At 35.0% G+C, this 25,266-nt stretch overlaps 2 protein-coding genes across 2 annotated transcripts in view; one reads left to right on the plus strand and one right to left on the minus strand.

Annotated features, from left to right (window-relative positions):
• The window catches only part of LOC131691014 (cohesin subunit SA-1), a 174,999-nt gene that overhangs the window by 103,100 nt on the left and 46,633 nt on the right, over window positions 1–25,266 (plus strand). The window lies entirely within an intron of this gene.
• On the minus strand, window positions 453–24,766 carry LOC131691025 (vesicle-associated membrane protein 2-like). The gene is made up of 6 exons (XM_058977160.1): window positions 24,599–24,766; window positions 17,039–17,062; window positions 15,393–15,522; window positions 2,503–2,661; window positions 2,373–2,424; window positions 453–2,285 (listed from the first exon to the last, which is right to left on the minus strand). Exons 2-6 carry the CDS (start codon window positions 17,059–17,061, stop codon window positions 2,110–2,112), a joined length of 540 nt encoding a protein of 179 aa, XP_058833143.1. The 5' UTR covers window position 17,062; window positions 24,599–24,766; the 3' UTR covers window positions 453–2,109.

Consider the following 25,266-nt stretch of genomic DNA (forward strand, 5'->3'; position numbering starts at 1 on the left):
GAGAACTAATGATAGGGATCAAGAATACCCGTTGTCACAGGGATCAAAAATACCTGTTGTATAAAGTGAACAAAATTAAAATTTATTTGTATGTTTTGTGAAAGTAATCGCAAATGAAAATATTCATAAATAATTAGGTCGACTATCTCATACAACCGCTCAAAAAATTTATAAAAAGATCTTCGAGATGGATTTAAACACATATTTTCTAAAATATATCACAACTTTTCCAAACCAAATGTAATACATCAGATTTGTTTTTTAAACATCATAATACTACATTTTATTTTTTTTAACTTTATTCGTATAGATTATGAGATATGGCCAGGGAATCAAATATCCCCAAAGATCAAGTGTCCTCACTCTCCCCTATAGTTCAGTTGTATCAAATGAAAATCATGCGTGAGAGTCAACATATGACTGCAGCAAAATAATTATCAAAACTTATGGTCTTTATTTAGGTATTGATCAAATATCATTTATTTGTTGTAATTTATACTCTCCTTCACAATTGTTTGCTACAATTTACTGGATATTTCTAATTGTTTCAAATTTGAAAAGTCGTGTATCTGCTTGCTTTCTACATCCTTCCGCTGGGTTCTACTTACGGGTGATTTTTTCTCAATCTCTTTCTGGTTCTTCCGACCAGCCTTCATAGAATGGCTTAATTTCTGTTTAATCAATCAAATGTTTTGCGATGTCTTACGTATGCAGTTGGAAAACAACCGAAACCCATACTACAATAATGTATTGCCATTGATCGATGATTACCGCAGGACGTTCGGGCTAAGTGATACAAAATAATTATTTGATTGAAACTCGGCAAAAATATTATTAGTTGTGACTTTTTATTACGATTCATAGAACTTCAACTTACTAGATTCTCAATACATGGTTTAGATTAAAAAATGTACTACAATCAAATCAATTGAAAATTGGTGTAGTTTAGAAAACATGACTATTTTGTGACATCACACCATTTTTTTTACTAAATATAGCATATTACTAGAGTATGTCATAATTGTTGTTTTACCCCTGATTCATTCGGTATGAAGTCAGTATTTCACTTTTTCATTAGATATGGTGGACGAACAAAAAATACACATTACTCTACTTCAATTGAAAATCCAACAATCAACAAAAAATCGTGCTCGAAATACTGTTAATGCCTTATAAAAATACCAGTCGGGGTTGTTCTGCGCCACGTGGTTGAAGGTGCTACTAAGACTCTTCACAACTATGAAAGAGCTGGTATTGAAATGGTAAAACAAACTCTGACTACCAAATTGATCCTTGAATTCGCATGTTAATGATTATATCGCTCTAATATCTTTTGTCTGCATTGTTTAGTTACTGTGTTCTATGGTAAATTTGTGTTTCCATAAACTTCAATTCTATAACTGTTTTATTTTTTATTTTATTCTTATACTTTTCCTCAACAAACAAAGCAACGTGTTATAGTATGGAATTGTGTTCGCTTATTTCGTTGGAACTTTACAGTATTTTGCTTGCTTATTTGCCGTTCGCAATTTCATTAGTTTGTCAACAGAAACATGTTTGATGTTTTGCAATTTGTGCATGATTGCTTGTTTACCTATGGGTGTTGTTTTCCACGAAAAAATCTCCATCTTCCAATTGTGACATCTTAGATTTCAATAACGTTATAAGTATACATTTATTCGATGATTTTGTAACCAAACAACCTAGTTCTGCAGAATCAAACTTAATAGGCGTGTTACTAAGTAACCAATGGCATGGACTATTAGGATAACCTTTCAAGTAATGTTTCACGCGAAGAGTGCAATACCTAACCTTGTGCTGTATATTCAGGCAAATTTCAACTGAAATCGTATTTACATTGAAAATCAATCTGGTTGCACCGCAGAAAAAGGTTAAAAAGCTCATTGTTTTAACACTGGTTTTTTGTTATTGTATGTGGAATTGTATTTGAAGTATTATGAAGGAAAAGTTTTGTTTATTTTTAGAACGTTACATGTTTTTAATTAAAATTGTTCTGCGTTCTCTGACGAAACTGTAGTTGTATTTTCATATACTTTTAGCTAAACAACTTCAAATCGCTTTGATTCCCCGCTCGCCAGATTGTCGGTATTAATTCACGATTCGACGCTGGCTGGAAACTAACGCTGCGACGTCTTGTACGAGACCAGCGGGTGCTGCCGGAGCCGCCTGACCACCCTGCTGGACCTGCATTGGCATCTGCTGCATCGGCATCTGCGGAGCCATCATCATCGGCTGCTGAGGTTGCTCAGCGGGCATAAATTTCACTAAGGGAGTTGATATTTTGTATTGGTTGTTATAAGGCAAAATTGGGGATAGTTTGTAAACTTGGAAAATTCCAACAGTGTACTTACACACAAGTAGTCCGAGAACGGCAAGACCAATAACACCCATAATTATCATCATCTGAAAACATTAAAAAGGATAGCAATTTACTACTAGTTACTAGTTTGATGATAAAGTTGGGTGTGCACAGGTACCCACCTTAAGATTCTGCAACCAGAATTTATTCTTCAGCTTGCCAGCTTGCTGTTCAAACTGGGAAGCACCTTGCTGCAGGGCATCGGCTCGGTCATCCAGCTCCGATAGTTTCTGATCTCGCTCCAGCACCTTCTCTACATTGGTTTTCATGATATCCACGACCTAAGAATTGTTTGAATGCGATAAGAAAGTAAAGAGAAAATTTGGTTCCTTTTAATTAGTGTGACGCAAATCGCAAGTGCTAAATCTGCAACTACTGATTTGTCCAAATGTTATTGCTTGTGAATTAAGAATATAGCTTTACACTTAGACACACTGATAGTGAGCTCATACTCCACCATCGTGTGCATGATTTCCTTATCTTTCATTGCTGCTTCAGTTGTATATTTAATGTAGATTTGGATTTGTCATTCACATACGGACCTGCTCCTTACTCATCTCAACAAAGAAACAGTTGTTGCACTTGTCGAACATTGTAAGACATAAATTTATTACACACATTCACCATTCGAAGCTAGAAAGTTTAGTATGTTCGTTCAACCTTGTTGCGCCCAAAAATAAAAGTTGGTAGGCGGGACTATATTTCGTAAATACCCTTTTAATTTATTAAAAGGTAATATACGGCTATAAACTAGAAGCGTAAGATTCGTGCTGGTGTTGTTTGTTGTAAAAGTCGGTTAGTATTAAATCCGAACAATAAAATAACCCTTTGTTTGTTTTCTTAGCTGATTTTTACCACTAAATGTCATGTAATACGTTTTTTTTTCTGTTCGTGTGGCATCTGGCGGGTTGAAGTGTCTCAGTGATTCAATGGGATCTTATTCCCATGTCAAATGAAACGACGAAAATAGGAGTGCTTAAGTCAATGTGTTTCTCGCGCTGAAAACTATGGCCGGAGGACCCAAAATATGCCAGTTGCAAACGGAGTACAACTAAATACCATACCCGGAAAGTAGTACAGATGAGGACATTGACCTGAACGATAATGCGAAAGAAGACAAATCAATCGAACCTCAAGGTGTAGTCGACAACACTGAAAATATTTCGCCGCCTAGAAAAAGGATCTCAAAACGCAGCAGCAAGCTGCGCCCGAAAGAGACAAATAATATAGTTTAGTTGTTTTTTAATTCCTTGTAAAAAAGAACAATCGGCCTCGTCGAGCGACCGCATTTGGGCCTAAATAAATTTATTATTAAATAAAGCAATACCTTACCGGTCACGTCCACAATATCCTTTTCATGGTTCGCTATCGGTGATTATCAGCCAGCGTGTTTGGTATCTTCATGAAAATTTCGATTTCGTGAACTGAACGATTTACGAAAATCAGGACCAAGTTCCTTAAATTATGAATAGTAAACCTCGTATTCATGAAACTATTTGTGTTTCCAAAAACTAGCTCGCGCCAACAATATACATGGTGTTGCATTCGAATATTTGCGTAGCGGTTTTTTTCGCCAAAAACGTGCGAAAAATCATTCATCCGAGAACGCAGCAATGATGTTTTCTGGGATGCTTTATTACGATCCAAGACCTTCATTTTGATGCTATAGTTATAATGATTAATCCTTCTTGAAGTGAGATATTCGATACAAATTTTTTCAAAGTGTGAAAAACAGGATAAAGTCTTCAAAAATATTACACAACTTGTTTTTGAGAACGTGCTGAAGACCAAAAATCTCTATTTATAGTACACTCGAAGTTATAAACCGTTATTTGTGTATAAACTCTGAAAAATATTTTTTCAACATAACTTCTTAAATATCGTAGATAAAGCTTCGTATGTTCGAGAAAGTTGTTCATATTATCAAGATACATATATAGAAGAGATCATCGGTTTATCTCTTGCGACTTGGAAGTTATTGGGTAGTTTTTAGCAAAATTACCAAAAAAATTGAAAGTTTGCGGGCAAACCGGGCGGTCAGCTCTAGTTGTAATTAGAAATGCTACATCGACACAATGAAATTCAAACTTTCCTTGTCTCTCGTTGTCTTCAGTAGAGTTAAAGATGTTTTGAAAAAAACTATTGGTTTTCAAAAAATGTCCAATATTTCCCAAAATACTCGAGATAAGAAAATTATGCGTTAATGAAATTTGTGTATTTTAGAGGGGGCAATAACTTCGGTAAATATACAAAACAATTGAAAAGATATTTTAAAAAAAATATTGTTGGGAGTATTCCAAATATATCGAGCTCTAACTTCTTAAGCATGTAAAGAAGATACTTCGTGTGCTCAACAAAAATATTCGGGAAAGTAATCTCCTTAACTTTTTCAAAGACGTTAGCTCATTTCTTTTGCCGAACAAAACGTTGTTTAAAAATCTCGCTTATAGGAGGATTAATCATGAAAATCAAGCAGCAAATGACAAATCTTACTATTGTTGATGAGTTGTCCGAAAAAACTATTGACGTAAGCTCAGCTACGTTAACAACCATTTGATACATTCCTTTTTTTTCAAAAATTACCAAATTACTTTGAAAATACACGAAATTATTGTTGTAATATAGAAAGTTGTTCATTTTGACAATTTAAACCTTATTACGGAACATACCGAACTTGTCCTAAAGACATATCAAAAGTTATACAGTAATGTTTCGATTATACCACTATTCGTTTATATCAATACTTGTTTATATCACCCTCGATTATATCACGGTTTTGTTTCGATTATATCACGCTTTTTGAAAAACAGACAAGGCACACTACGCTTTGATCCAAATAAGCCACATGTTGTTTTAACCCTTTCATGCCCATGTCGTTTGTGGCAACAACGTTTTTAAACTGCTATAACTTTTGATCGAGGCAAGATTTGCTCACAAAACCAAGTAAGGCTTATAAATGTGAGTATTGCCTTTCATTTGAGTATTAACAGTTACAATAGTTAATAAATTTCCTTTAAAAAGAGATATAAGTTGTAATTTTCTGATTGCTACTTCAAAAGTTATAGCATTTAATATATTTTTCTTCCACATTTTCCCATAGTACCAATTTCAAAAATTTCAAGCGATGTGGGCGGAGGTCTAGAATTGTCCAAATGATGTGAAATTTGGCATCTGAGCTTACTTTGACATTTGTCACAATATGAGAGGGGGGGGCCTTCGAGAATTCTCAAAAAAAAATTTGCAATGCCCTAGTGCGGAGGGCGTGGCGCGAATCTTTACGTGAGTAATCTCGAAATCGTGTTTTACCAAAAACGTTGTTGCAATGGCTAGGATTGCCGAAATATCTTTCGGCCGATCCCAATGTTTGTTTTAAATTCTTCGTAACTTATTTGCCGTGTCCTTAAGGGGGGGGGGGGGGGGGAGGCGGGGCGCTGCTGTAGCGGGTGAAAAAATAGACTTCTTTTTTATTCGCTTAATTGATACTGTTACTTAGGCAAATCAAACAAAATAATGAAAAAAACAAAATACGCTAGATAGGTATGCCGAAACATGCGGATTTCTCTTGAATTGATGTGAATGCTTTTCTTTTGGAAGAACAACATCAACAATTGAAGATGGGACTATTTCTACGGATTTTGAAACAACGAGAACTGAATCTTAGTCTCTTCGAATGCACTGATTTTAATAGTCAAGATATTTGCCCAAAACCAGGTTGCTTCAAGTTTAGTTTTGGGTGGTTCAACAATTTTAAGAAACGGTACGGGCTACGTAAAGTGATCTTATGTGGGGAAAAATTATCCGCTGATGCCATACCATTTGATCCGAAGCGTTGAACAAAGATGGCAGACGCTGCTCTAACCAATGGCTTCAAGTGGGTAGTGCAATAGTTGAAATATAGCAAAACTAGGCTCATTACCCTACTATGATTTATTCTTTTTGACTAACTTTAACTTTTTATTACTTTTTGTTTATAGAAATACATGGGTTAATGCTTGAATGTAATTTTTTGTTTTGTTTTGAATATATTTTTACGTTTTAACGATATTCAATTAGCTAGAGATTACTGGGTAGGGAAAGTTATGAAACTTAGAGCCATAGTACTCAAGTGAGAGCAAGGATGTGAAGTAAACAGATCGAAAAACTAGAAGTGGCAGGGTCATTAGAACAGGCTTAATATCGTGCGGGCTTAATTTTTGCCTTCTGATAATGTGGGTCGAGCTTAGGCAGAATAACTACGAATCACCCGAGTTCACTATCATGTGTCCTTGATAAAGGTAGACGTATCTATCTTTACCGTGACAACCGGCAAAAATTAAGCCACGCAAGATCACCACTGAAAACCTGTCGACGATTAGCATCAATCTTAATGATGATTGCTGCTGTTCATCTCTGTATGCCTTTTTTCTGCCTAAGCTCGACCCTCATTATCAGAAGGCAAAAATTAAGCCCGCACGATATTAAGCCTGTTCTAATGACCCTGCCATTTCTAGTTTTCCGATCTATTTACTTCACATCCTTGCTCTCACTTGAGTATTATGGCTCTAAGTTTCATAACTTTCCCTACCCAGTAATCTCTAGCTAATTGAATGTCGTTAAAACGTAAAAAAGAAAATGTGACTAACATAGTCGAAATAAAAAAAAAGGAAAAAAGTTTTGAATATATCACGCTAAAATACAGACCGACCGTGATATAATCGAAACATTACTGTATTAATGAATTGGCTTCAAAGAAATCATCCACAAACAACCAACAGTAACGTTAAAGATATTAAAGATAAAGACTTTGTGTCTTCAGCAAAGTTGTTGTCAATAGCTTGCTCTACAACTTTGCTGGAGACATAATTTTAATATATGCTTTTGCAAGAAAGTTGGTAAATGTATCTCACTTTTAGTGTGATTAATAATTAAAATATTAACACCAAATGAAAGGGGTTGTAATGTCCACAAAATCCTCCGAAGACGTCATTGACCTAAATTTAACGATTTAGACGTAAACAATAGTACGCACGACTTTGGCAAAAAACCACCGTGCTGTGGTTGAGTTCCTGTGGTTATTTCTTGGGCATGGTTAGTTTCTGTTATGATTCTTGTTAATATCCACTAAAAGAGTTAAACAATGTTCATAATTTCAGAAGTTTAGTCGCGATCTTCATAATTTCTCGTCACGTTATTGTGATATATTCATGATTTTACTATCAGATTTTTGTGGCCGAGTAGCGGGATTTATGTTCATGATTTCAGAATCATGATCACGATTTTCGCAATTTAATGCACGTTATTGTCGTTATTGTGGTTTTTTTAGATTACAACCAATTTGACACGAATAGTAATGTGGTTCTTGTTCATGATATCAGCAGTTTCATCATGATATTCGTAAATTCTCTTCGACTTATCGTGATGTTTGTTTTTGGTTACCATCGGATTTTGACATTAAAAATGTCTTACTCCACTATCTGGGGCTAGGTGTCATTCTAAAATCTAAACTATCTCCCATGTAACGAAACTATGTAAGGTTTGCACGCTTATAACTCCGATATTACTAGATGGATTTTAATCATTCATACACCAACCGATTCAGAAACACCTAACTTAAATATTGGTAATAATTTAATATCTCCCCAATAAAAGTAGACTTTTGGAAATTGGTAAAATTAAAAAGTTCACGAAAAACGGGAAAATTACCATTCGTGAGGCAGATTTCTCAGACACAGCCGTCAAAAGAGGGCAGCTTAGTGACTCAATGAAAGACGAAAAGTCATAAATAGAAGCGACGCATGTCCGTTTAAATCAGTTGTTGCTCTTGTCTCATACGAACAACATCGTCTCCGGGCGATGCAATAAGCGCTATCGATTTTCGGCAACGTTGGCATTTGCACACACTCGCACCTATGTGACTAAACCATATACGGTTAGTTTATAAATAGAGGTGACGCGTACCCGTTTGAATCAGTTTTTGTTCTTATGTCGAACGGGTAAGATCATGGCTGCAGCGTGTGGGCACTACAATAAGCGGTAGACACTATGCATTTTCGGCAGCGGTGGCCGTGTGCGGATTTTTCGGGTACCAGCACGGTGTCACAGAATGATTTGCAAAGTGGGTGGGTGGGGTGGTTTGGATTTAATTCAATACGGTGTGTGCTGCTTAAGAGTGTTGCGTTTGAAAAAAATATATTTATTTTTATGCATGCGTGTGCGTTGTAACTTGTTAATCCATGTTTACGGCGCATTGTAGCTGCCTAGGGTAAAGAGCCTATTGGTTTTCATATTTTGGTTATATGTTTTTTATCAGTAAGGCATCTGACAACGTGCTTCTGTAGTTATTGCACTGTTCAGCAGCGTAGTATTTTATATAGGGGAGTACACTCAGGTTTTATTACGCGGTATTTTTTACGCGAATTTTGAAATTTCCGCGGTTTTCATTTACGCGTTTTTTTGAAATTTAGGCGGTTTTCATTTGCACGGCCTGTATCCCCTGCGTAAAAAAACCTGAGTGTAATTGCATCGGAAACAATCACATTCCCAGCAGAACTTTTTGTTTTCTAATTTCAAACACTTTTGTTTCGTACTGTACACAACGGAAAATTTTAAAACAGAACTTACCGTCCCAGCAGCAGTTGAAGCGGGTGTTCTTTTTCGATTCAAATTCAAGCCATGTCTTAATCGTTACTGGACTTAAAATTGTTTTCCCAGTTTATCCAGTCAGAGTATCTGTCCTGCCCTATGTAGTTAAAACACAATTCTAATTGCGTTTTAAAGTATACAACAAATAGAACGGTTAGGTATACTAATTTAAATTTTAAAATATATCTGTTTGAAATAATGCAACAAACCGCTGTACTGAAGATATAATTATGTCAGTCCTATTACCACATAAAACACCTATATAACATAAAACGCTGCAGAATTGGTTTAATAATACAATGTTTACACTACAGAGTTATAACACGTTTTAATAATTAGCAACAAGAGAAAATGTCACCAAGATAGCATAAAACCCGTTTTAACTGGTAGTGCGAACGTTGCATAACAATGTAATTTATCAAATAATTTCATTTTTTTCACCACTAATCGATCAAGAAATACTTAACCTTAAGATTGTTTACTTAAGTTCATTAATACATTATTGAAAATTTAAATGGAAAATGAAATTTCATATTTCATGAAGAATCTGTATATTTCCGTTGCTGGGCGTGGGCTTCCTCGTCACGGTTCTAAATATGGAACTTTTCTTTTAAATATATTTTCTGGACAGACCAGCCTATTTTTACTAGATGGATTAGCCAAATAATGCCAATCACCTAGTGAGATACTTGATTAACTCATAGATTACCGTTAAAAGACCTTCAATAAATTATGTTTTAATGGGGAGGGTATATAGCAAATTGTAACATAAAAAACAGGCGAGTGAGCAAGAACTTGAGTCGATATGTGTGATAGATAAAATACATTTGCACGCTCTTGAAAAAAGCTACATTTTTAATGTCACCGTGGTCGTGTCCTGTACACAACCCTTTAATTTTTTTTACTCAGAGTAATGTAAGAATATAAAATGAATCATAATATTGTGATTGATTCGCGTTATCTTAGGTCATAATAGCTTTCTTCTGATTACTGCACGCACTATTACTGGTCGCTAGCAGCTGGTCAAAACTTTATTATATTTCAAGAAATAGTTCATGGAACAAAAATGACACCGTGAATAATATTCCAAATTTTGTGCAATAGTTTACGTCGAAATTTCATAACCATATGCAGAGTTGCATAAAATGCAAAAGATTGAGGATATCTTCTAAATATCACAAGCACGCAAGATAAATCGTGCATAATGTACTATGAATCATGAACCAGTTCAGGAATACGTTGTAATTAGTCAGGGTAATAGTTTGGCACTGGGTGGAAAAATACCCAAATTTGTGTTTAAAAAACCCCACACATATGCTGGCCGACCGAAGATATAGTGAATCGTCTCCACCTATCCGCTCGTAGAAGCGGCACAGCAAAGGAGAAAGGAATAGAACAAGGTAAAGTACAACAATTGTTTTTTTTGTTGCTACTAAAATCCAGAATTACCTGTAGAAGCATCTTAGGGTCTGCCGGGCAAATAAACATGAACCCAAGTAGTGGGCAAATCACTACTTACTACATTAATATTATTTTATGATTTTGTGAACAATTTCACTGGTATGCATGCTCATGACTATTATACAAGGAATCGTGAACCCGTTCACGTATCCATAAATAATATTTCATGAATTTGTAAACTATTTCACGAGCGCAGATATCGAAAGGTGGCTAATATATTAGGAATCATGAATTAGAACACGAGGATTGCATGGATTAATAAATGATATTTCGAGTTTCGTGGTTTATTGCTCGAGAAATTATTCTGACTATTTTGAATTTGTGACCTAAATCACAAACATACCATGAACCAGATCATGACCAAGATGTGATAAATCATAAATTAGTCCACGTTATATAATCGCTTTCTGAATATTGTTTCTAAATCTTTGAATAAAACCTTTGGTTTATGAATAATGTTCATGAGATTGTAAACTAGTTCACATATAGAAAATCGATTTGGTAATGACATGTCGGAAGCCGTGACTAAAGTTCATGATAACCTTTAACCCATTATATCCTAGCGTATGAAATTTCATACGCAGAACTATCAATCGTTTAACGCGTATTTACTGCAGAATTTTGGCATCTAAGTGCTTTATTATTGCACTAATGGGATCATTGCACCTCATATTTCATTGTGAAACAAGACAACTGCCATTTTTTATAATTTTGTTTACATTTTTGAACCGTGTATAGTTGGGCCAAATGGCGGCTGAAAAGTAAGCAATACATTTAATTGAATTTTATTGTTGGAATTCGTGCTAATAATTCCATTATGTGACAAAACGTTCCTACAGGTGTAAAAGAAGTGTTGTCTATCAGAAAATCCGAAGAAATATGTCAAACAACTTAAAATTTGTTGTTTTTATTTAAGCGTACGAAATTTTTTGCACGAGATATTTTCATTCTCAAAACCATTTTAAGCGGTGATTTTATTTTTCCCATAATCTTTGATACATTTTTTGGTGGAATTGAAGATATCACTGCATTTGGCTCACTTTTTGAAACCCCTGGGTTATAATGGGTTAACAAATTCGCCCAGGCGAAAAGATTTATTTCGCAGAACAACTTGAAACACGTGCTTGTTTGTGACAACGTTGAAATCAAGATCCCCATATACATGGATAATGGAAATATTGAAGTTAAATTACATGATTTATCTCCACTTACTTGCAAAGTGGCAATTAAAAAACCTGTTTTAATCCACCTAGCGGTGCAATTGTGCCTTTCTCATTTCTCTAAACTATGGCACGGAGGCTTTTTATGTTCAACATAATTGTGGAAATGTCCATTACATTCTTAGTACACTTTGCACTTATACACAATGGCTTGCCAGCCACGAACTTGATGAGCTACGTGTCGACGGTGAAACACTTGAAACAAAAAAAATATCGTACTTCATTAGCCTAACCAGCATTAGATCAATGTTATCTGCTTGCTAACTAATTTTGTCATGCAGGGGTGGGTATGTGAGGAGGGCGAAAGTCCCATGAACGAACGACTCCCCAGCTTAAATTGGTATGCTTTGTGATATAGTGGTGGTTTAAAGATGATGGGGTTGAAGGGGAGGGGTATGAGGGTTGGATGGGGTGGTGGTCTGAGTGGTGATTTAAGAAGATTTTTAAGGGAGGGGAGTGAACAGTAGAGGGGGGGTGTAACCCCTCTCCTTAAACCATCAACTATGCCCCTGTTAAAATCTAGAAACCTTATGCGAGTCAAAAAAAAATTTGGCCGGGATTAGGTTGACGTTTTTCAGAGTGATTGCATAACCTTTCTATATGAGAAAGCAAAAATGTGCCAAAATCCAAAAAAGTGAATCGTCGTCAATTTTTTTTTCGAGTTTGCATCATATCTCGACGTTTCATGCACCTTGAAGACATTTAGCATCAAAAATAAAAATTCTATTTTGAATTTTTCCTATAGCTTATATGAGAAATTTCTGTGTGGCCGCACTCTTAAACCCGTACTTCCGGAACCAGAATTCCGATCGATCCAAAATTCAATAGCAGCCTTTCATTTGAGACTAAGTTTGGGCAAATCGGTCCAGCCATCTCTGAGAAAAATGAGTGACATTATTTGACACATACGCACATACATACACACACATACGCACATACATACACACATACACACACACATACAGACTTTTTCCGATCTTGTCGAGCTGAGTCGAATGGGATATGACACTCGGCCCTCCGGGCCGGGATTAGGTTGACGTTTTTCAGAGTGATTGCATAACCTTTCTATATGAGAAAGGCAAAAATCATGTCGAATTTCGGAGTAGTGAAATCTATTACGGAGGACACATGGAGAAACTACTTCCCAGGTATTTCAAATGGTGTCTTTGTGGTGAGAATGCGGGTAGACCAACCCATTCCCTCCTACACTACCCTACAGTACAAAACAGAAGGGGATGATACCATTACACAGAGAACTCTTTGTACATATCAAGGACAAAAGAATACGTGCCAGTTCTGTGAACAAACGGCACACTACGGACAACCCTGCCCAGAAACCGCTGAGGACGGCTTACCTGCAGAAATAAATGCCAACACCCAAGCTCCAATATCTTCACCTGAACCGCAAACGGTTGCCAAATTTGTGGCTGCTGTTCAGGCAATAATGACAACTGTAAAAGCTGCGTCCAGTACTTCAAACTTAACAACTAATACCACCAATGAAGAAACTACCACCAAGGATGGAGTGTTCACATTCGTGACCCGCAAGGGCAAGAAGCCAGGAAGAACATCTGATCGCGAGTATCAAGGCAGTAATCAAGATGCTGATACGGGCGTAAGCGACAACGAGAGAGACATGGATAACTCCGAAATTGGCGAGAGAAGGAACGTCTTCCGACGCGAAAAAAGATCTCCACTCGCAATAGCAAGTTGCGCGCACGGGATCTTACAGGCTCAAAATAAAATGTGTTGTTAGTTTTATTTTTTACATCTTGTAAATATATAAAAGACCCATGGCTCCTCTAAGCTAACGCATTGAGCCGTGTCAAATAAAAAAAAAATCTTGAATATAATTTCGTGAACTATTTCTCAAAACGCGGTATAGTAATTATGAATCCTTGTAATCATCGTCAACTAGTTCATGATTCTCAATATATTAGTCACGATTCAATATCCGTGCTCGTGAAATAGTTCATAAAATCATAAAATATTCATGTATACGTCAACTGATTCATGATTTATAGCGAATTATTCACGACTCACAATTCGTGCTCGTGAAAATCGACTCAAAATCGCGAAACAATGTTCATATATTCGTGAATTAGTTCGTGATTCCTAGTATAATAGTCACGTCTAACCATTCATGCTCGTGAAATAGTGCACAAAATCGTAAAATAATGTTCATGTACTCGTGAGCTAGTTCATGATTCCTAGTATAATAGACACGACTGACCATTTGTGCTCGTGAAACAGTTCATTCAATCGAAAAATAGTATTTTTTTATACGTGTACTGATTCATGAATCCTAGCGAATAGGTCACGGCAGACCATTCGTGCTCGTGAAATAGTTCGCAGAATCATGAATATTTATTCGTGGGAACGTGAATTGATTTATGATTCCTAATATAATAGTCACGCATGACCATGCGTATTCGTCAAATAGTTCACAAAATCATAAAATATAGTTCATATATTCGAGAAATGGTTCATGACTCTTAGTGTAATATTCGCGACCGACTATTCGTGCTAGTACATGAATCACGATCTATCTTGAGTGCTTGTAACTTTTAGAAGATATCGCTAATCATTTTCAATTTGATGTAACGCTGCACATGCTAATGAAATTTTCTCGTGAATCATTTCAAAAAATTTGAGATTTTTCATAATATATTATATAGTTATGTTCGGCTTCTAGCTTCTAGCAAAGAAAACTATTAGGACCTCGTACATCGTCATTTGACAAGGTTCAATGTAATGTCCGGACTGAAAAACAGCACTGAGCACAAAAAATACATTATTATTCGGTATTAAAATCACACTACTCATGACTAAAATAACAAAAATCGCGACTAAGGGCCTGAAATCATGAACATGTGTACACTCTACTTGTGACCAAAATATCACGATAACGTGAATATAAATTAGGAAAATCGTGACGGAGGTCCTGCAATCATGAGCCTACATCGCACTTCTTTGCAAAAAAAATCCGATAGTGAACTCACTAATAAAATATCACGATAACGTGATGAAAAATAACGAGCATCGCGACAAAGCTGCTGAAATCATGAACATTGTTTAAAAATCGGTTCGTTTAGTTGATGTACTTTATACAAGTCAGTGTATCCTTAAAATATGAACAAGAATCATGTGAAGGGACAACTACAGTAACCCAATACCCAACCAAACATTGGAATGTAACACCATGTATATTTTTGGTGCAAACTAGATATTTGAAATCCTAAACAGTTTCATGAATACGAGGTTCATTATCCACAATTTCAGGAATTTTTCGTAAATCGTTCAGTTCGCAAAATCGTGATTTTTTGTTCATGAATATCCTTTAAGTTCCTACTCATAATCGGCAGTGATACAAATGTCCATCATATCATTTAGGACGGCTCATATATCAGTTTGAAAGACTCCGAGCGGATTGAATATTTAGGTAGGATGAATCTACTGGTAATCGCCCATTGATTTTGCTTTTTTTTCGAAAAATTGGTAGTTAACAAACTCCTAATAAGGTTTATTTTTATTCTGTTGTGCAACTCTGTAATTAAACGTTGCACAATCAGTTGACGAAACATTGAATTACTTTTTAAGCATATGCAAATAGAAAAATCTTGTTATTGTGTATCCTCTCAAAATCTCAACAACTACTATGTTTCCCTTGTCACGCTTTCCTTAGACAATTTACACGTTAAATTACTTACCTCATCGACCTGGCATTGCGTCTGCTGAAGTCGCCGCTGTGCTGCAATCTGCTGAGGAGTCCTTGGTCCACCAACGATTCCATCGGCATTTGGCTCTCCCGTGGGTGGTGCAAGTCCATCTGGACCTCCACTGTTATTTTTTAAAAAGAATAAGAACGACACAAAAAGATTACGTGTGAAGTAAGGATTTAGAGACTAATTCGATATTTTAAGGAATAATAACATTTTTTATAACTTTCTGTTCACTTATTCTCTCAGTTAAATATACTGCATATAGTAATTCTAATTAAACGGTATCAATGTAACATAATGAAGCATTATCCCCACTAAACCAAGCCGTGTACGAAACTGAACACGGTAAGTAATCGTACCCGTATTCTGGATTTGAGAATCGCGTGGACAATGCTCCAATGGGAAATCTATCTGTCCTTTCCCGTACACGGTGCGGTGCAGTGGGGATTGCGTTTAAATATCTTTGATAATGCGAACAATACACGCCAGTTCTAGTGAACAATTAACACTTAATTATTACGATGTTTGTATATTTGGGATTATTAGAAAGACTATTTTAATTTCCTTCGCAGGTTATGTGTTTAGCTGCACAATCTTGAAATCACAAAACTTCTTCAGTCTTCATGTTTTTGTTATTTCCAGAATGCATTCCACCTAACCTATGAAGTTATTAAGGGGGTCCTCTAGTCTCGCGGTCCAAGATTGAGTTGTTTTTGGGGAATAAATTGCAAAGTACCTCCTGAATAGATTTTGAATTTTTATTTTGAACCTACAAGTTTTTACTTCTAAATTTTAATTTTAGGACTAGAAAAAAAATGGCGACCTTGAAACCTCATTGATTATATTGATGTTGAAACTGCTGTCGAGTAAGACTTTTCATGAAAGTATTCGCCAGATTTCTTTTTATTTTTCAGTAAACATACATTTTGCAAATGGTAAAATTTACGCAACGCAATTTAAAAAAAAATTCTCGTCATTTTTGACATATTAGAGACAATAAAAAAATAAAAACAAAATAAAAGGTTGCGAATCGTATACGGGCAAACACAGCAGCATGTTTACTGAATAATTCATAAAACAATTTGAAATCGGATTAATACTTTTATACAGTTTCAACATTTATGTAATCAATAACGTTTCAAGGTTAGCAATGTTTTTTTTCTGGTTTTCAAAATTAAAATTTTAAAGTCAAAACATGTAGCTTCAAAATAAAAAATGAAACTTCAAAATCTATTCACTAGATGATTTGATATTTATTCCCCAAAAACAGCTCGATTTCAAGCCTTAACGGTAGAGGACCCCTGTAAGTCAACTTCCAACCAAAGTTCACTTTTCTGACACCGTTGTAGATGTAATAGTCACGTATTGGACTCAATACAATAAAATGTATGTTGACTCTTTAGTAATTATACCGAGACCTTCGACTATTTGCGCTTACTGGACAAACATTTCCGGTATGCAGTCTTAGGATCCTGGTAATAAAAGTAGTGCAAAACAATGCAAGTGGTTAAATGTATAAACAATGATGGCTTTTGAACCAGTTGTATATCTTTTTACCTTAACGATTTTTATAAATACTATAACTACATTTTTTGAAAACATTTTTTGGTGGAACAAAACTGAGGGGAACTTACTCTTTTCCTGGTTCAGCGCTCATCCTTAATACAAGGTTTTTGTTGTGAAACGAAAGCAGTGTTCAGTGTGTTCAGAAAGGATCGAGAAGAGACAGAGAAAAAGAAAGTTTAGTGTTTGTGATGTTTTACTGTTTCTTTTTATTTTTAATTGGGGATTTAATACACTTTTCCTTGAAGTGTGTAGGTGGCGTAATTGTATGAATGACCAGTGTATGCGATGATTCATAATTATTTTCGTTTTCTGAATCACAATAAACCAAAATAGTTATCCGATAATAGAATAAACATTTACTCGAGTTTGTATATTACAGCAAAACTTCCCGTTTGTTATGGTAGTTTGTCGTATGAAACCGTTCTGTGAAAAGTCGATCAATGCTTTTCTAATTTATAAACCTACAGGGATTAATTGCATTTTTTTAAATGCTCCTGAAACCGATCCTGAAGTATGGAAATGCTACCCACAAAACTTTCTGAGAACGAATTCTATGGAATGTATACTTCTGTACGAAAAATTTATATACTGAAATTTTGTTTGTCATTTTTCACAAAAAACAAAAATTTATGTTCAATTTAAATTTAAAAAAAACATTTTTTAGATTTATTATATTTTGTCAACAAAAACCTAAAGAGAACAGAAACATTTTGAATGTTTCACGATGATGGAGAACTTATCGGTAAAAAAATTTTTCTAACGATAACTATATACATGTTTATATATTAATTGACTTACAAAACTGTAATTTTATTACAGGATATGATTCTAAATCTCGTTTCAAACTAAAATACATTTAACAAAAATCTTCCAAAACGCTATAGTTGTCGAATTTGCTCCAACAAAAACAATTAATTCGTGTAATTATTCCCTTTTTAAAAGTTATTCGCGTTTCCTCATCAAAACTGTCAACAATCTAATGGAACTTTTTCAGAGTATTTGGATCATGGATTTGGATATATTAGCTTTCAATAAAAAAGTTTTCATATCATCAACTTTTGACATATTTTTATAATTTATAGCTACTATTTGCAATCATAAATACAATTTTCTTTTTAAATATGATTTCAAACGTCAATTCAAATCAAAATGCTCATAATAAAAGTTTTCTGAAATGTACTAGCTCTCGAGATATTTTAAATTTTGTTTTCACGAAACAATTATTTTAATTTATTACGACTTTTTCATAAGTTATTCGCGTTTATCCATCAACAACAATAGTTTTTCATAATGTAACGCCAATTTGGTGTTAGTTTGGATATATCGCCTAACTGATAGCAAGTTGATGTTAGTTACTGACGAGTGAAACACGAAGCATTCAAATCCAACTTATTTAAGTTAATATTTAAGTGTACCCTTAAGCGCAAATTAATACATCCAATTTCTTTTCCTTTAGGAAAAATAAAGGTTGCATATTCACAGGCGTTTGGCGCTCTAATGCCAAAGACAAGAGTTCGGTTCCCTACACTCGTCAGTGACACTGAACCTTAGTGCTTGGCTAACCGAGACATCACTCGGTACCCGATCAGAAACACATAACAGAAATATAACTATTACTCGCATTGTTACTTGTTATAAATTTCTGTTATTTTAACTACTAACGAGACCTAATTTAAAACACAATATGTTACAAAAAATGTGTTCTGTTATAATCTTGTTATTTCATTCTGATCGGGTACCAGCCAGTTGCTTTAGGTGTTCACACCTAAACTGCACTGTTTGGATTCAATGTCTAACTGACACCAATTTGCTGTTCAAAATACAATATTCGAACATTAAATGAAAGTAATGCACGTTGTAACGTCTACGCCCTTTTGAAAAATAGTTCTTATAACAAAATAGTGCGATTGTCAGACTAAATCATGGAGATTCATAAACCAAACACAACTGCAAAGTTTCGTTCGAATCTGCAATGGTCATATTTTGTGGTCGGCCGGTTTTTCATGGAATGCCTCATATTACATAGCCATTTGTGATAAAATAATCTTAATAATTAATTTTCCTAGAAACAATTAAAGAATAATTGAACACTTCAAAAAAATTGTTGGGAATGTCATTTTAAACAACTTTTTTTAATCCATGTAAGTTTTATGTTCACAGAATATCAAAATATACAATATAAACCCGTTTTTCGAAACGCCAGCTTTCTCCAAAATCACTTTTTATTGTAAGCTTTAGATACTCATATTCATGCTCATTCAATTGATCCAAACAAGTTTGCAGACGGTCAAATAAATTTAGAAATCCTCATAAACAGCAATATTAGACCAATTTGTTAAAGGGTTTTATTCGTAAATAACCTAATTTATCTCGATACTCTGAATACATAATGCAATAATGTCTTCAAAAAAGTTATTTGTGATTGCAATAACTTTACTGACGATATCACGTCTCAAACAATTTTCTTCAAAGAGTTAGTTCACTATAATCCACGAGTTCTAGGATAATTAATTACCAAAATTATTTTATTAGAAGAAGCGTTGTATTATGTTATACAAGTTCTTACATAACATTGTCGAAGAGACCAAATCAATGTGGCTTGTTTGAAAAGGGTTATGACGGATTTTGTGTATATATTTCCCTGTTTTGAATCTTTATAACTTTACTATCGGGATAAATTAGAATCGGTTGTGGCACTGAAGCCGAAATACTAACTAGAAACAGACATAATTTCGGATCATTTCCCGCTTGAATTTACTGGGAGAAGATATTGTGAATTACAATCGTCACTTTTTAACGGTTCAAATAAGATAGTTTCACGAAATTTTGGCATGCTGAATTCATTATTGACAGCGAAAAGCATATAAAATGAAATGTCGGGTAACTCAAGAAATGTTTTATCGAAACGGAGCCAACATTTTTTTTAAATTAATTTTGCTACGTTGTCTTTATTTTTGAATTTATAAAATCAAATTTTCTCTTCATTAGGTGTTGGTTCAAAAATTGTTGCCAAGATATAAATACGATGTTTTTAGCGAATTTAGATGCACAAAATTGAATATTAATTGTGGTGTTACAAACAAACAGGTATAACACTGAAGCGATACAGCAAAGGCAAGGCAGTAAAACAATTAGCCTCCTATGTTATGGAATGTTGTCGCGGATTACCAGTAATACGTTTGAAGTAGACTTTTCGAACATTGCTCTCCCAGTTTAAACTCTGGCAGTTATACAGCCTATTCACAAATCTATCGACATTAATATGCAGAGGAATTCCGTCCGAAAATCATTAAAATCGTGACCGACCATCTTCGATTCAGATGAAATTTAATTTTTTTTTACAGAAGACTTAACATTTTCCACAGTCAATGAGATCATTTTGACTCAAGATTACTTTTTTAAAAGAGCGCCAAAGTTATTCATGCAGCATTTTCCCAATAAAAATTGTTCTATTACCGTATTTATAGAGCAAACCTATCTGAGAAAGCACTACAAGGAATGAAAACTTCTGTACGAAAAAATATGCTCTGGAAAATTTTTTCACCAGAACAAAAATTTATGTGAAAGCTAAATTACAAAAAAACTAACTCTTTGAATTTTTTTATATTTTGCCAATGAAAACCTAATGAGAAGAGAAAATTTTGAAATGTAATTGCGTTATGTAGAAACTATCAGTAAAAAACTTTTTAACGATATCTTTAAACATGTTTTTAAATTTCATACAAATTGACTAACAAAACTAAAGTAAATAATTTCAAATCAAAACTAAATTATTAACTAAAATCTTCCAACGTTTTATAGTTTTCGAGATATTTGTAGTCTTGTGTCAACAAAAATAATTAGCTCTCGATAAAATTGTATGGTACGGGAAATTCAATAAGTTTTGTAAAAATTAGACTTGTAGTTAGTCGATGAACCACAAAAAATAGAAAAAAGTTCATGTTTCGGAAAATGTCTTCATGAAAACCTAACAACCTCATATTTTACTGTAAAATTCGATCATTTTCCTTCAAAATAAAAGGTAGGAAAAAAAATTTATTCAGTTTTCTCTGGTTCATCGACAGGCTACACATATTGGGCATCCTCTTAAAAAATCAAGTCAATTCGTTGATTAATTTTTGAGTTATCGTGTTGGCCAATTTGAAAAACGCGGTTTCGAAAAAAAAACGCTAATAATGGGTGTCCTACGTCAAATTGTATTACGGAAAAAGCGCTGTAGAAAATGACCCATTGGTTGTTTTCTCTTGAAAATTTGAGTCGAAGTAGTTTAGAGTGTATTGTATTGCTAACTTTATCTACGAGTCCAAATTCAACATCTTCAACTCAAATGGCTGTTGTTTCGAGTGGAGAAAATCGAACTCAGACCTGGACGTAAAAGCCTTATAACAGCAGCTAAGCGCAGGGACAGTGGAGTTATTGTATGGGATATTATAGGTCCGCTAGAAGTGCTAGAAATTTGGTCTTCATTGATGGAATGATGGATCAGAATGTGAATTTTAATATGAATATCTTAAAATAAATTTTAAAGCAATGCTTCCGTAAAATGGTACTTTTACTAAGAAATGGACATTGGAAGTTCGATCAGGAGGAAAACCTAAAGCATAAGGCGTGCAAAAAACGTTTAGAGTGAATTTATAATTGTTTAAGTGTTACGGATTCTCCACTGCGGACCCCGATTATTAACTGATTAGAAAAATATATGGGAGTATTTGGATAAAAAAGTCGAAACTATCCGGATTACAATGAGAATGATCTTAGAAACTACTATTTAGAAGAATAGGATAAAATTTAAGTTAAATACACACAAAAACTAGTGGTCAGCATTCCAATACGATTGAAAACTGTTATTACAAACAAAAGCTTCCACAATGAATATTTATTATAGAAATTTCAATTGATTTTTAAAAAATATGTATACTGTACGAATATGAGATTGAGTATATATTTGACTATCTTTAGAATTATGATTATTTTTGAAAAAATGAGCATTTGTAGTACAAAGATAATTATTGTATCTTCCGTATGCTGTCTAGTAAACTATTTCAACATAAATAAAATGTCTCGCAAACTAATTTTTTACTTGTAAAATGCATATAAGTATTCCGCATAGCGGTGTATAAAAATCAGATTGTGTCACCCTAATGTGAAATTCGCGAATCCAAAAAAATGGTCTGCCAGTTTCCAACCCTTATTTCTTATCAACAACATTGGTATCCCGGTCAAATGATCATGATCCGAGGCCCCATGTAAGATAATATAAGGACCCTAAACAAGTCCACAGAACTTTATTAAAAATGTACAAAGTACGATTTACACGATACATCAGGCTTCCGTAACCGGTACGTCATAATTAGTTAGGGGAAGTACGTCACAGACGGACACTCCGAGGAAGATGGAAACCTGTTTTTAAAATAATTTGTCTCATACAGTTGAGTAACTATCACATTACAAATCCTTCTTATCCACACATCACATACCACACCATTGCCAAGAATATGAACGAACATAATACAAAAGTGAAACATGCTCTTAGATCTAATTTTTTATACGTGCTACTTAAGATTTTGGCGGTTCCAGAAACGAGTATTTCTATAGTTTGTTAATTCATCTTGATCCTTGGGGAGTTCATCGCTACCTGACTGAAAAAACTGCGACCACTAATTTTAATAAAATATGAATTAAAAAGTATTAATTGCAAGTACGATGTAAGTTTCCCAATCTTCATAGGATGATATTTACTCGGACAGTGTCCTGTAAGTAGTCCTGTGATGATGTATAGTTCTTTTTTATTTAATCTAAGCAACTCCAGGCTTTTTTTATCGTTAGGTGAAATAAATTTCTTTGATTGTCGCAGTCCAGTTATGGTGCTCCAATTGTTGTTTATAGCTGTGATCTCCCACTTTTTCAGCTCCATTTTGAGGGTACACGATGAGATTCCACAGAATGGTTCTGGTCCGATAAAATTACTGGAAGACCCTCTTCTTGCTAAATCATCGGCTTTTTCATTCCCTGCAACTCCACAATGTCCTGGAACCCAGTACAAATTGACCTTATTTTTCTCCGCCAATTGTCGGAGTGCAAGGATGCACTCCCATACTAGTTTTGAGCGACATGAAGGAGCCCTTAGGGCATTTAGTGCTGCTTGACTGTCTGAGAAAATGCAGAGGTTATTTATAGGGAAATCTTTTGGAGCCGCAAGGTGTCCTGTTAAGATGTTCAAGATTAAAAGTCAGCTAACAAAAACTACTTTGTAAGAGTCGGATATATTTTTTCCGATTGTTATACTGAAGCTTTTTATCCGACTCTTACAAAGGAATGCCCAAGTCCGATTTCTATGGTTGAAGTTTATATCCGATTTTTATATTCTAATATATTTGAAGCGGGTTTTACGAAGCATGTTCTGTCCTGGCGACTTTTATTTTCGGTCGCTCAACTGATACCTGAGGAATTTGTTTTATGAAATAATACCTACTTTTCGATCAAATTACTATTAATCGATACACATTCCGACCTGACCGTCATACCCATCGTAGTTGTCCGTCTTTCTTGCACTGTTGGCGAAATCAAATCATGGAACAAGGGATTTCTAGTTTTTAAGCAATAATTTCTATTTATGTTTAAGGAACGTTACGATTCCATTGTGATAATACTAAAAATAGCTCAACACACCTTAAAAAATGATCTAAACCTTAAGGTGTCCGTCTTAGGCACAGTTCCCCTACATGCAGTTAAATGGAGACAATCACATACAATAACGGCATGGAACGTTTCGACGTATGGCCGCATGCAACTTATCCTGACGGAACGGTGACGTGACGTTAACGTTCGATTTCATTGACGGAAACTGATGTATCGTCCGTATCGAGCTTGAGCGATACGTGCAAACCAAACTTCCACCTTTCATACATAACAAATACGATTTAATACGACAATAAAATGCTCGAAAAAATACATTTTGAATGTTTTCCACTTTTAGGACACAGTTATTTAATTTATCGCTCAAATCATTGCTTTAATGTGCGCATCATCGCTTCGAAATCTGGTGCGACGAACTATTTTCGACATCGTTGTATAGTTACGCATTACCAGTAACACCAACAATGGCAGAAATTGTGATGAAGGTCATGTTTTATTGCGGATTTAGATAAATTATGTTTACGTGCTAAAATGGGATTTACAGTACGTTATAGTTGTAGTAAACAGTCATCCTATTCAACATGAATATCAAACAGAATAGAAATGTCCAACACATTATTCAACGCAAGAAAATCGAAATTATTGGTTAAGCTTACGCTATATGCTATAGGTATTTATATGAATATGTTGTTAGATTTTCCCAGCCACATAATTATCTGGTGAATCTAGTAAACAATAAGATTCAGTATTCTGTTAACGCAGCTATCTAGAGCGATGATAATAACAATATTCGTTTAACCATTTTGCTACCAGTTTGAAAACACTTCACGAATAATTTTTTCATGAATATTACACCATTACAACATCTTTACTTTTCCGCAGTCAATCGAATTTGACGCAATGAGACACATGTTCGGACGGGAAATAGCTCTCCAGGTATCCAATATCGGAAATTAACACAAGCATCTTTACTTTTCACTTGTAATCCTTACTTTTGAAATCTTTTCTAGGCGAATTTTCAATTCGGAAAACTTTTCCCGTTGCTTCTTCCACCGGTTATTCCTGTTCTTGGTATTCCTTTTCACTGGAGGCAACTCAAAATCGAAAGGTTACGTGTCCGATTACCTCGTTGGCCACCGATCGTCTAAGGCAGGACCAGCTTCGTTTTCGCGTAACGGCACATTTCCAGCAGCGCATCCTCTGGAGTAGCTTCCAACGCGCACGCTCCTTACACCATATAGTGGCATATGTTGGCAGTCTGTGACCGAAGGGGCTGGAAAGCAATTGTAATGCAAAAGCTTTCAATCGCGACCGTCCGACCGACTGACAGCTAGACAAATATGAATGGAAGCATCGCAAATGTGGGCTCCGGAGGGGGTGGTTTGCTACCGTTCGTGTGGGTTTGGTATCAAAGGTTATCCGCATGTAGTGCGCAGATGCCATGCAACGCTTTGGAAAGCTTCGTCTGTTAATCAGACGAGGAAAACATACGCACGTAGTTGTCAGGATGCGTCGAAAAAGAACTAGCGGTTTCCGAGCCAAACAGTTGGTTTACGTCTCGAATCACTTCGAATAGCTTCAAATATCCCTAACCCGTTTGAAAAGGTCGTTGACTACATATTGTTAAAAAGTTGTAATACCAGGGAAAACAAAAAAAATC

Source organism: Topomyia yanbarensis, chromosome 3 (genome assembly GCF_030247195.1).
Source record: "Topomyia yanbarensis strain Yona2022 chromosome 3, ASM3024719v1, whole genome shotgun sequence".
In the NCBI taxonomy this organism is placed as follows: Eukaryota; Metazoa; Arthropoda; class Insecta; order Diptera; family Culicidae; genus Topomyia; species Topomyia yanbarensis.

Excerpts from the sequence above, each read along its gene's own strand:
- LOC131691025 (XM_058977160.1), bottom strand. The coding sequence starts at position 17,061 with ATGAGCGCTGAACCAGGAAAAGA. Across the intron at positions 2,662-15,392 it reads CGCAATGCCAGGTCGATGAG|GTCGTGGATATCATGAAAAC; the intron begins GTAAGTAATTTA and ends AACAATTCTTAG. Across the intron at positions 2,425-2,502 it reads TCTGGTTGCAGAATCTTAAG|ATGATGATAATTATGGGTGT; the intron begins GTGGGTACCTGT and ends TAATGTTTTCAG.